The following is an 11,122-nucleotide window of genomic DNA, read 5'->3' on the forward strand; positions in this document are numbered from 1 at the left end:
AAAAAGGCAACAACAGCAACAAAAAAAGCTACCAGCAAAAGATCCATATTTTAAGCTATTTCGATACACAAGATGCAGTTAGATGCACTTCTTGAGAAGACATTTAAAATCATGGTTATGCTCATCATCAGGTGATAACAACAAATCTCAACTTGCATATCTAGATGCCCAAATACTTTTGAAATCTGTTTGTAGTTAACTGATTGAATAAAGAGCAAGATATTAACCACCTACATGATGACTTCTTTTTTGGTTGGGTCAATAGATATATATTTAATTGCCTCCTCTTCTGTTTCCATTTTTTCAATTGCATCCACAATCTTTTGAAACATAGTCCTTTTCCTGTGAAAACATACAGATAAACCATATATTAGTAAACAAAAATCCTGCATTATGAATAAAACAGAAAACAAATCCCATATTTCTCATATACATGCTTTTCCAAAGTTGCATCCTAGTCATAGTAGTCTCAAAGTGACATCTTCTTCCCCCTGAACTTCAAGTTTCTAGTTAACTTAACACATTTATATTTTGCTGTACACCCCTGATGTATGAAGCACTATTTCAAAGTTTCTGACAAAGATCCAAATAACAAGTTTCCTGATTCTGCATGTTAAACTTTTCAAAGTGACATTAATTTTCTTTAGTATTATGTTTTCCTTCATAATATTCCTTCCAGCAATCCGGGAAAAGAGAAGCAAATACTAACAACTGTCCCCTCAAATATTCTAAAAAATGCTTGAAACTTGACTGAGAAGCACTCTGAAAAATCTGTCTTGTTACTGCTTAATGAATCTTTTAATTTGCATTTCAAATGAAAGAATGGGGTTAGTTTTCACTGACATTTAGTAATGGCCACTGAACATCTAACTGAATTGTTTCCTGTTCCTAACTTTAAATCATCCCACTCATGAAACATCTGGACCAACCAACAACAAACAATAGTCTCAATAGCCTTTACAAAAACATGTTATGATCGTAAAGTTGGTGGATATTTTTTTATTTGAGGTCTTCGGCATACTTAGCACTGGGATCAGTTGATGTCTGTTTTTAACCCAGAATCTCAATTTCTTTTTCATAAGCATGTTACTGTTCAATATGAGTAATCACAGTATGGTACACTAAATATCATATATGCAGACAACTTTATCATTAGGCTACAAAATTTACAATTCTGAAATATATATGCTGTAAGTTAATGCATATTTGAACTACCTGCTAGATGTATACAAAGTATTATAGACACGTTTTGAAATTTGAAAGATTGTAATGAAAATAAGAATGTCTTGTGTTTGTTTTTTTTTAATGAGAACTAGGCTTACTAAAAGCAGTTTAAAATACAGTTCTGTAGTCTGCATATAACAAACAAAAACTACAGCTGTAAATAGCATAGGACTGACATTTTTTCAGTAGGAAGTTACACAGAATTTAGTACTTACTTGAAATACAAAGCCAAGTCAGTTGCTATTATTGCAACTTCAAATAAGTGTAGAACGGTTTCAAACTGGCGCTTATTTAGGTTCTGGAAGATGTTTAAACTCTGCAAGATGGAAAGTTTACGAATTCAATTCCTCTTATAAAACTGTCTTTGCTTTGTACTCTATAGGCTGCCCCATAGGACAGTATATCAAAACTGTATGTATGGTCATCTATACGCTCTAAATCAAAATAACACCAGAAATGAAAAGTTCTTCAGAGGTGGCCCTCATTCAAGAGTAGTTCTTAAGCTTTTAAATACTGTTATTTCTGTCAGTTAGAGCTGCAGAAATGTCTGAGACTGAGATACAAATATGCACATTCCGGTGTATATTTTTCACAACCATGTCATATATACTAACCAAATCTTTACCACCTTTTAAAAGGAAAGATAGAAAAGTGAAAAATGTTTTTGGAAAAAGAAAAGCAGGATCAGCTGGCACAGAAGCTGGGAGAGAGAACTAGAAGGAGTCACATTGGGACTGCATGGAATCATTAAGGTTGGATGGGATCAGAATAAATGGCTAAATACTGTGTAGGGAGATCCAAACTGCTGCCTCCAGAGGCTGCACAAATAACTAAATTCATATTGACTTGGTCTGCTATTGTTATATTTAAATTAAAATCAAATAAAATCACCCATATTCTATACAATTCATCAAGAAATGGCTGCTTTGCCTTGTTTCTTTGCCAGTCACATCCATGGACCTGAGAGTTTTTCTAGACCTCTTCTTCCTGTTAGCCTGCCTCAGCACAATTGCCTGTGGTGTTATTAGGGCCCTGCTTCTGTAAAGTGCAGTGTCCTTTTTCTCAAGCAAAGGGAATGGAAGCTCCACACTCCGGTTTTCCTTCTTTTCTTAACTGAGGAGAGAATGGACGTTGTGGTCCCCCTGTTCAGCACCTTCAAAATCCTGACTATCAAAAATCAATGGTTGTTCCCCAGCATCTCACAACTGAAGAAGTGCACCATCTCCATCAATAAAGGTAATTTTTATTATTATTATTTTAAAGTAACATCTGTTTTGTGGATGTTTTTCTCAGGTGTAGAAGTGAGTGCCTTCCATACTGCTTGCTGCAAACAAGTGGGATGGAAGATCCTTGAGATTTCAGGTCTACACAGTTATACATTTTTATTATTTCCCTGAAAAAAATATCTAGTAAATAGTTTTAAATAGACTTTTTTTCTTGTAGCTAGGACAGAGCCTTGCACTGCTGAGGGAGGAACGGCGGTCCCACGCAGGAGGTACAGGGCTCTGCAGGGCGGACATTTTGTTGAGCCTGAGTGGAGCTGAGGGGAGCAACATGGCGCCACTGTAGCCCTGGGGGAACACCTGTGCCCACCCACAGAGCAGAACTCTGAAATGGGGCAGCAAAAAGGGGGAAACCACCTGAGGGTGGCAGAAGGGAAAGGAGAAATCATCTGCCTTTTTCAAGAGAGATCTGCAGTAGGAGCTGCGATGCTGCCTGACCTGTTTTAATGAGATGGGAGGAGGGGGGGCAGAGGGCCTGGTCTGGGGGTAAGGACACCCTCCATAAACAGCTCCATCCATTTGTTCCTCCCTGCCAGAGCCAGGAACTAAACTCAGACCTAACCCAGGTGCAGCTGTTTAATTATAGTACTTTGTGTTTTCTACACCAACTTCAGCTGTTTGTGAGAGGCATGTGAGTGAGGCCTACAGGACAAGCTGCTTTACTCTAAAAGTGGACAGTGAGTAAGAATTTGGCTTAAACTTCTGAATTTGAGCATAATTTCTTAATCTGGAACTAGAGAAATGAATAAGACCTGTAAACAATTTGTGATTTATTTGGCTCTTTTGTGTTGATTACTGTAAGCAGAAGATTCATGCAAACATACCTCATCTTGCAGTAGGGTTTTACTGTACTCCAGGTGATGTCTTTCTAAAATGGAAGAGCCGTGAAGCTTTGCTAGTGGAGCAGCTGATCTGTTAAAAAAGACATAATTGTTTAAAATATTTTGAGGCAATATTTGTGATTCAGAATTCAGATTTTTGGGATTAAAATACTTCTGCTATTGATCTGCTTATTCAGTAGCTTAATATATATATTAAGCACAAGTATGAGGCAGAGCAAGAAGTATGTTTTTTTGTGTTCGCTCTTGTGATGGTAAAGACAGATATTAGAGATTTCAGTGCCTGTTGAAAATCAGCTGTACTTTTGAAAATCTCTCTACTTAATCTTGTATGTTCCATTCTGCTGTTTGTTTAATCTACATGATTTCTGCATATTTTAAAAATAATCTTAAGCCATCTTTTAGTATTTATTGTGTGGCGTGACTTTTATTTATAATTACTGTGGAGCATGTCCCCTGTGATTTTAACTTAATGTAAGTTGAATCTGAAGTAATAATATAATGAAATTTAATTCCTTTATCCCTTTGGCTCCTACCTTCCCCCAGAATCACTGATTTATGAACTGTGCAAGTCCTGATTGCTCAGATGTGTTTAGTCTTATCACAGAGCTCAAAGAATCCCTTTGACCTTGGGCTAATCTTCAAGGTAATTCTGGTTCAGACTACAGCAGTGGAAGGAAGGGAGAAATATCCTGACTTATGCTCCCGGTTGTTCTCCATGTTGAGAAGTGTATTTTCCTCCTTTCTTCCCTTTGCTAAAAAATTGTTTCCTGAGATGAACCAAGGTGTATTGGTATAGGCTACCTGCGTTTTCTGCCTTTGTAGATGAGGTCAACTTCCAGGCTGTAGAGCTAAAGCCGAGGGGTTTTATAAATAGCTTTACTGTGTATGACCTCAAGTAGAGGGCTTTCAGCTAGGGAAGACCATACTAGGAAGATTTAAAAACGCCTTAAACTTATTTGGATGAGAGGCAGTCAGCTGAATAAGAATCAGCATCTGTCATACTCTCTCTCCTACGTCACCTGGAGAATCCCAGAGAATAATCAGAAAATCCCCTAACGTCACTGCTCCAGCATGTGGTGTGAAACTCCTCTCCTGGGCTGAGTGTGTTCAGGGACAGAGGAGGAGGATGAATCATTCTGGAGATATGGTTAGTGGAAATAGTACTCTCAGAAAACTACAGTTTGAATATCCTGGCCCACACAACATTCTGAGAATCCTGTGTTCTCTGGCTAGCGCACAGAAGAACTACCAAATCACTCAAAAGACTAAACAGTAGATTGCTCACTCTTCAATAGTGGACCTCACCATGATTTGTAAAGCTGTAATAAACAGGTAAATTTAAAATAATATGGATTTATATTGTTTCATTATGATAATTTACTAACAACACAAAAAGATCACAAACAAGCCTTTTTGTACATTTAGAACACAAAGTAACATGAATTGCAAAGCTTAACCTTGTGGTATATAACTTACTGTTATGTGAGCCCTGTGGCAGAAACCAAGCTTGTTTTGAATTGTACATACTGTGAGGAGATTATATCTCAAGAAAGGACCTATGTCAATCAGTAAACTCACTGGAGTGAATCTAGGTGAATCAGCCAGTAGAACCCTGAGAAAAGAATGCACCTAAATTCCCGTCTCTTTCTAAGCTGGCCTTTGTATATTCTAGATCCTGAATCTCTCTCTGGAAAAATGCCTTTACTCTATCTTGAAAGATAAATAAAAAATTCCAGTTAGGTACTTTCTACTCTTTTTATTGAAGCTAATTTTGACTTGCTGCTAGCAAGACAGAGCACTAAAGTTTAATTTTGAAACTTCCTCACTAAGGCAGTCAGATAAGTAATAGGAGTTCATCTGCAATATGCTTAGATTGTCTATAGAGATTGATGATGCTTTCTTTTTGAAATCCTAAAAATTCCTTTTTGCTTCTTGTGATAGTTAAAACAACTGACTATCTTAAAAATGAATTGCAGCTCCAGCAAATCCTTCTAAGATTCTGCTTTTGAGTTTTCTCATTGTTTCAGTTGCCATGACAAATTCTCAGAAGCAGAAATCTTCTGTATGATGAATATCAATCAATGGCTTAGGTTGGATGGGACCTTGAAGATTGTCTAGTTCTAACTCTCCTGCTGTGGGCAGGGTTGCCACCCACTAGATCTGGCTGCCCAGGATCCGATCCAACCTGGCTTTATGTGCCTCCAAGGATGGGGCATCCACAGCTTCTCTGGACAGCCTGTGCCAGTGCCTCTGAGTAAAAAATAATAATAATAATAAATCTACCTAATATCTAACCTAAATCTCCCCTCTTTTAGTTTAAAGCCATTTCCCCTTGTACTATCATAATCAGATCATATAAAAAGTTCTCTCCCTCCTGCTTGCAAGCTTCCTCCAAGTATGGGAAGGCCGCAGTGATGTCTCCCCAGAGCCTTCTCTTCTCCAAGCTAAACAAGCCCAGCTCCCTCAGCCTTTCTTCAAGTCCCCTCATGCTAGATGTTCATGGAATACCTACAGTATATTTTTGCATGTGTTAACTTATTCTTCCTTTTGCCATTCAAAGTACTGCATAGCCATATATTTGTATTTACCAAATCTGTTAATTTTACTTACTTCATTTGATACAAGTTATTGGTCCCTCTGTGATCAATGTCATGGCAGAAAGCAGCAGCAACCATGGCGAAGGCTTCTAGATCAGTGTAGTATTTCTTTATTCTACCTGTCTGTAAAGGAAAACAAACAATTCTTATGGTGCACCTTCCTTGAAAGGAAAGCTAAGTAATGAATGTAAGGTTGATATTAGCAATATTACCATCAGCAAAGTAAACATTGTTTGTCCCACGTTGAATCCATGTCGCCAGTTGTGGTAAGTGATATCTCGATAACCCTTCCTGACTGTGTACATCCATCTTGTAAGGACCTAGTATGAATAAAAGTGATTGAGACTGTGCTGTTCACTGAAATGAAATTATGGAATTTCTATAAAATTAATGGAATGTTCCATAAAATTACTGGGATAATATGCTTTTTTAAAATAATTAAACTTTGCATTATGTAAATGCATATTGGTCAAGCAAGTTCAGGATCAATTTAACTCTTTATGATAATTGTGCAAATATTAAGAATGTTGTTATTCATACCACTCACGCTTTAGTATAGCTTACTCCTATATTAAAGAATCTACAATCACTCTGCTATGTTAAAAGAAGTACAAATGACAAAATAAATCAAACCTCTGCTGGGACTTTGAACTTTTCAACAACATTTATCTCAAAGAACAGTCGTATTCCACAAGTTATCAAGCCATGTTCTGTAACGGGAAAGTCACTGAAGCGAAATTCATATAGTTCTAAATCTTTGGGATCGGGTAATTCTTCTTTCTGTTAGGAAGAGTTGAAAGCAGAAGGATTTTTATGGCAAGTACAAAGTTGAACAAGCGGTTTTCTTCATTGGGAACACTGCATAAGAACAATATGCTTACTATATCTTCAAAACCTAATATGTATTATGTTTTGAAACACAATGGTGATACTAGTCTTCTTTTCCAAGAGGATAGGTAAGAATGTTGCCTAGATGGTTTTTCTTCCTGCCCTTAATTTCAACACAATTGGTTGGGACCATCTCAGCATTTCCTCAGTGAGGAAATCTCAGGTCTTGGGTATAAAATCTTCCTGATATAAAATCTTGTGATTTCTCCACTTCTAGCCTGGTCTCAGAGTTGCAGTTCTCTTTCACAAACCAAAATTATTCAACAAGCCCTTTCTTTTGAATCTTACTAGTACTGATGGAGCAGTGACCAAAAATAACCTTCCTAGAACAAAACATTTTTTTAATTTAACAGTAGAATAAAGTATGACAGCATTTTTTTTTAATGACAGAAGGCTTGCTTACATGCTTACCTATCACTAGCCTTGTCTTCTCTTGGAGAACCTACAGCCAAAGTTTCCTGTATATTTTTTATTCTCTGGTGTTCTGATGGTTGCTTCTCCATGACCTACTCTCCAAATTAGTCTGCCTTACCTTGTCTCCTATGACAGTCTCTCTTTGTGTCTGTGGTAACTTATGTACACTTAAAAGAGAAACCTGTAGGGTTTATTTGGCAGTGGAAAATCCTAGAACTGTAGAAATTTACAATTAATAGTCTAAATCGTGAGTAATCTTTCTTTTTTGTCTGCCTGCAATAGCTTCTTGACTGCTTTGCTTTTGAATGATCTCAATCTAAAAATTCAAGGCTAAAATGTACAAAGCTTGTAGAATTCAAAATTGTTATTGTTTACTTCAAATCCCTTAGAGTCCTTTGCTTTTTACTGCTGTGGTTGGTGGGGGGATTCTAGGGGAAAATGGGTGGAAGACATGCAGGGATATTTCTCTCCCTGAAGGGTAGATACAGAGCTTATGTCAGCTCTTTCGTGAAATGAAGAGCTTTCAAAAAGAATTCTATAATTCAGGGGATGAAAAGGTTGAGAAGCGTGTACTAAATTTCAAAGTGCTTACTTTGTATACATTTTATAGATTCACATTGAATAGCCTCACTGCTGATAGTGATATTGGCAAACTGTTCTGTAGCAGTTTTCATTTATATATCCCAAAAACCTAAGGAGACCAGCAGTATATTTGAAAGGATATGCCTTAAAAAATTAAAAAATTAATTCAGGGAAGTCTGATACAACCCAAAAATAGATAATATGATCACAGTGACTCCCACCACATAGGCAATAAATGGTCTCCGTTATACAGATAAGGAAAATCATAACTGAATCTATTTGCCCCTCGACAATGTATTTCAACAAATGAGGCTGAGCAACTATAGAACAGTATTTATTTCTCCCTTGGTTGAATTTCCCTTTAAATTTACTCTGATCTGAGGTCAAGGGCAAAGAAACCTGTAACAGTGGTGTTTTAAGACCCATTACTTTGTGAATCATCAGATCTAGAAACACCTGCTTTATCTCATTAGCAATCTGGGATTCCAGGCCTTCTAATAGGATAAAGCACTTGCATGTAGCCTTGGCAGTACAGAATATACTAGACCTTTTGATTTGTGACACCACAGTGTTGAAAGAACTCGTTCTACTTGCTTTCTAGAATTGAAAAATTCATACAGTATTATTACCTTTGGAAGCCTGCACTATCCTAATTACTTGTTGCTATACAATTAGAAAGATTTGGTAAAGTTTATTGATGTTTACTTTAGCAGGTATGTGAATCTACTCAGTGTGCATTGATTTATTTATTTATTTATTTTTTCACTACATACTGCTGCATGAACATCTTTTCTATGGGAGCCAGTGAAACTTCAACATCATTGCTCTCTGGCATATACGTTAACTAGAAGTAGCTTAATGAGATCTGTTCCCTCTGGCTATGTCTACATCAGCAAATGTGGTTTAGTAGGAGGAAATATGTGTGGTGGCTGGTAGTAGAAGTCAACCATCTTGCATGTATCTGATATTTCTTTTTTGGTCTGGTTCTGTATTGATGCATTTACAGTTGAACTTCACTTTCCTGAAGCCATTTGGTTTTATTTCAGTTAGACCATCTATGCTTCAGGACTTTCTCTGCAAGGAAAAACAAAGTGCAGTAAGTGGGCACAAAAGGAGTTTTGCTTCAAGAAGGCATTCCCCTTCTGGGCTGAAGTACCAAGGCAGCTGAAGTGTGCACAGTCTAGAAGGAAAATGGCTCATTTTTGTTTTAGCAGAAGGAGAGATTTAATTGCTTAGGTCAGATCTGTTTCAGCACTGCAAAGTATCTTATTGCTGCATTTGGACTTCTTCACCTAGAGAGATGCAGGATAGTTCATGAGAAAGTAGATTAGTTCTTCTGGAAACTCCTGTATGTGTTCTCTTACTCAAAATGGAAGTGACCTTGCATCATTATACCTTCTGTTATTTTCAAAATGAAATAAATGTGTAGCACTGTTCATGTAGCATTCACCACTTTAAATGTTAATTGGTATAAATCTTTCTATATAACTCTGGCTATCCAGGTCTATTAAAACATATTGGGGACAGTGCTTCCTTGTAGGTAATAGTGGAGTCTGTACATGAAGAAACTGAAGAAGTTGAAGATATACTATTAAATCAAATTAGCTCCATCTAGTTGTGGAATTGATAGCTAGTATCAGTGGTATTAAACAGAATTTATACAGCTTTTTGAATAAGAGCCATTGCTATTTGATATCAACATTCTTCTGAAAGTCAATTTTCATTTACTGACTTACCAAAATCCTGATAAGATCTTTTTCATCACATTCTTCTATACTCTTTACGTTTAATTTCTCTTTGTATTTCTGAAAATGAAAATGAACAATACATTCAGGTTTTGTGTAGCAAATTTTCTACTTCAATTTTGTGGATAGAAACTCACCAGTATAGATTCAACTTCAGTAGGAGTAGCCTTTGTCTGGTACATAAGCATTTCCTGAGCAATGTCTTTTCTATTTTCAAGCTTGTTCATTTTATCATAAGTGTCAGTATTTAAAACAGACCACCCCAGGAACTGTGTAAGAGTCTGGAACAAAACAAAGCAAAGGTTAGGTGACAGCATGACAATAAAATTGAACTGCCAATTTAAACTTAATTCTTAAAATTTACATTCTGGTCATGCTCTTTGAAAATCAATTCAACCTGTTAGAAGACTTTACCTTCCCATCAACAGGTGCCATTTGACCTTCGCAGATTTTAAGGATGTTGTTTGTTTCAACCTATGCCCATATTCCCATCTTATTTATTATAAGGGCCCGTATTCCCATCTTACATACAGGAGTTTGAGGCTTATAAAGTTTAGGTTAGCTTGGGGGACTTGAATACAATGTGTAATATCATATCTTTCCAAAGTACATGATCTCCCTTAGAGTTCATGATTGCAGGCATGTTCATTGGTAAGCATCATGCCATGCCTGATAATATTTGGCATTTGGACATTGTCCTTAATATTATGCTTTAATTTTTGGCTAGCCCTGTGGTGGTCAGGCAGTTTGACTAGAAGATCTTCAAAAGTTCCTTGCATCTGAACTGTCCCATTCCATCCCATTTTTAACCCACTCAAATTAATTATGAATGTTGACCAACATTAAAGAGTCAAGTGACTTAAAAATATCTGACTTTGGTTCTTATTGGAATGTAAATGATCTCATAGATTTTCAGTTTTATAAATGGAGAAAAAAATCTCTCATTCTTAAGAAACCAGTCTTTTGGTCAGGTGTTAACATAGCCTGCTAAACAATCATTAAGTTAGCATCATATGGCTCCTTAGGGTCTGTAATCCTATCAAACTTACTTCAATTATCTGTTCATCATACTCATCAAAAGGTTTTCCATCTTTCCTGTTGTAGAATGTTGCAACTCCCACAATTTCTTCCTTTTTGTTGACAATAGGCAATGAAAGGACATTTTTGATAACCCACCCAGTCTCATCCACAGGTCCTTTCTATAGAAAAGGCAGAGAGGAAGAAATGTTGCATGCTTCTTTGAAAGTAGTAATACAGCTATTAATATAGGCCATGTAACACTAAGTCCCATGAATCACAAAGAAAGGAGAAATTTTTCATATACTCAATCATATAACTAATTTGTGGAAGGATTTAACATATTTTTCCACAATGTTTATAACTATATACATTACTTGAATTACCTGAAATGTGAAATATTCATCTGCTGGTGCATTCATCATGTTACAAATCTGCAATATAAAGAAAAGGAGACATTATTCAAAGGAAATATAGCATGCATCATGACTTGGCCTGTGTTTTTTTTTTTGTTTGTTTGTTTGTTTTTA

General features: G+C 36.5%; 1 protein-coding gene across 1 annotated transcript in view; it reads right to left on the reverse strand.

Annotated features, from left to right (window-relative positions):
- Nucleotides 1-11,122, reverse strand: part of PDE6C (phosphodiesterase 6C) — a 29,060-nt gene that overhangs the window by 5,739 nt on the left and 12,199 nt on the right. Inside the window, exons 8-17 of the mRNA XM_010714547.3 lie at nt 10,979-11,026; nt 10,625-10,774; nt 9,713-9,856; nt 9,567-9,635; nt 6,580-6,726; nt 6,159-6,266; nt 5,960-6,069; nt 3,332-3,419; nt 1,440-1,540; nt 235-342 (exon numbers count right to left, since the gene is read on the reverse strand). Coding sequence (XP_010712849.1) covers nt 235-342; nt 1,440-1,540; nt 3,332-3,419; nt 5,960-6,069; nt 6,159-6,266; nt 6,580-6,726; nt 9,567-9,635; nt 9,713-9,856; nt 10,625-10,774; nt 10,979-11,026 — 1,073 coding nt within the window. The remainder of the gene's footprint in view (nt 1-234; nt 343-1,439; nt 1,541-3,331; nt 3,420-5,959; nt 6,070-6,158; nt 6,267-6,579; nt 6,727-9,566; nt 9,636-9,712; nt 9,857-10,624; nt 10,775-10,978; nt 11,027-11,122) is intronic.

Source organism: Meleagris gallopavo, chromosome 8 (assembly GCF_000146605.3).
Source record: "Meleagris gallopavo isolate NT-WF06-2002-E0010 breed Aviagen turkey brand Nicholas breeding stock chromosome 8, Turkey_5.1, whole genome shotgun sequence".
Taxonomy (NCBI): Eukaryota; Metazoa; Chordata; class Aves; order Galliformes; family Phasianidae; genus Meleagris; species Meleagris gallopavo.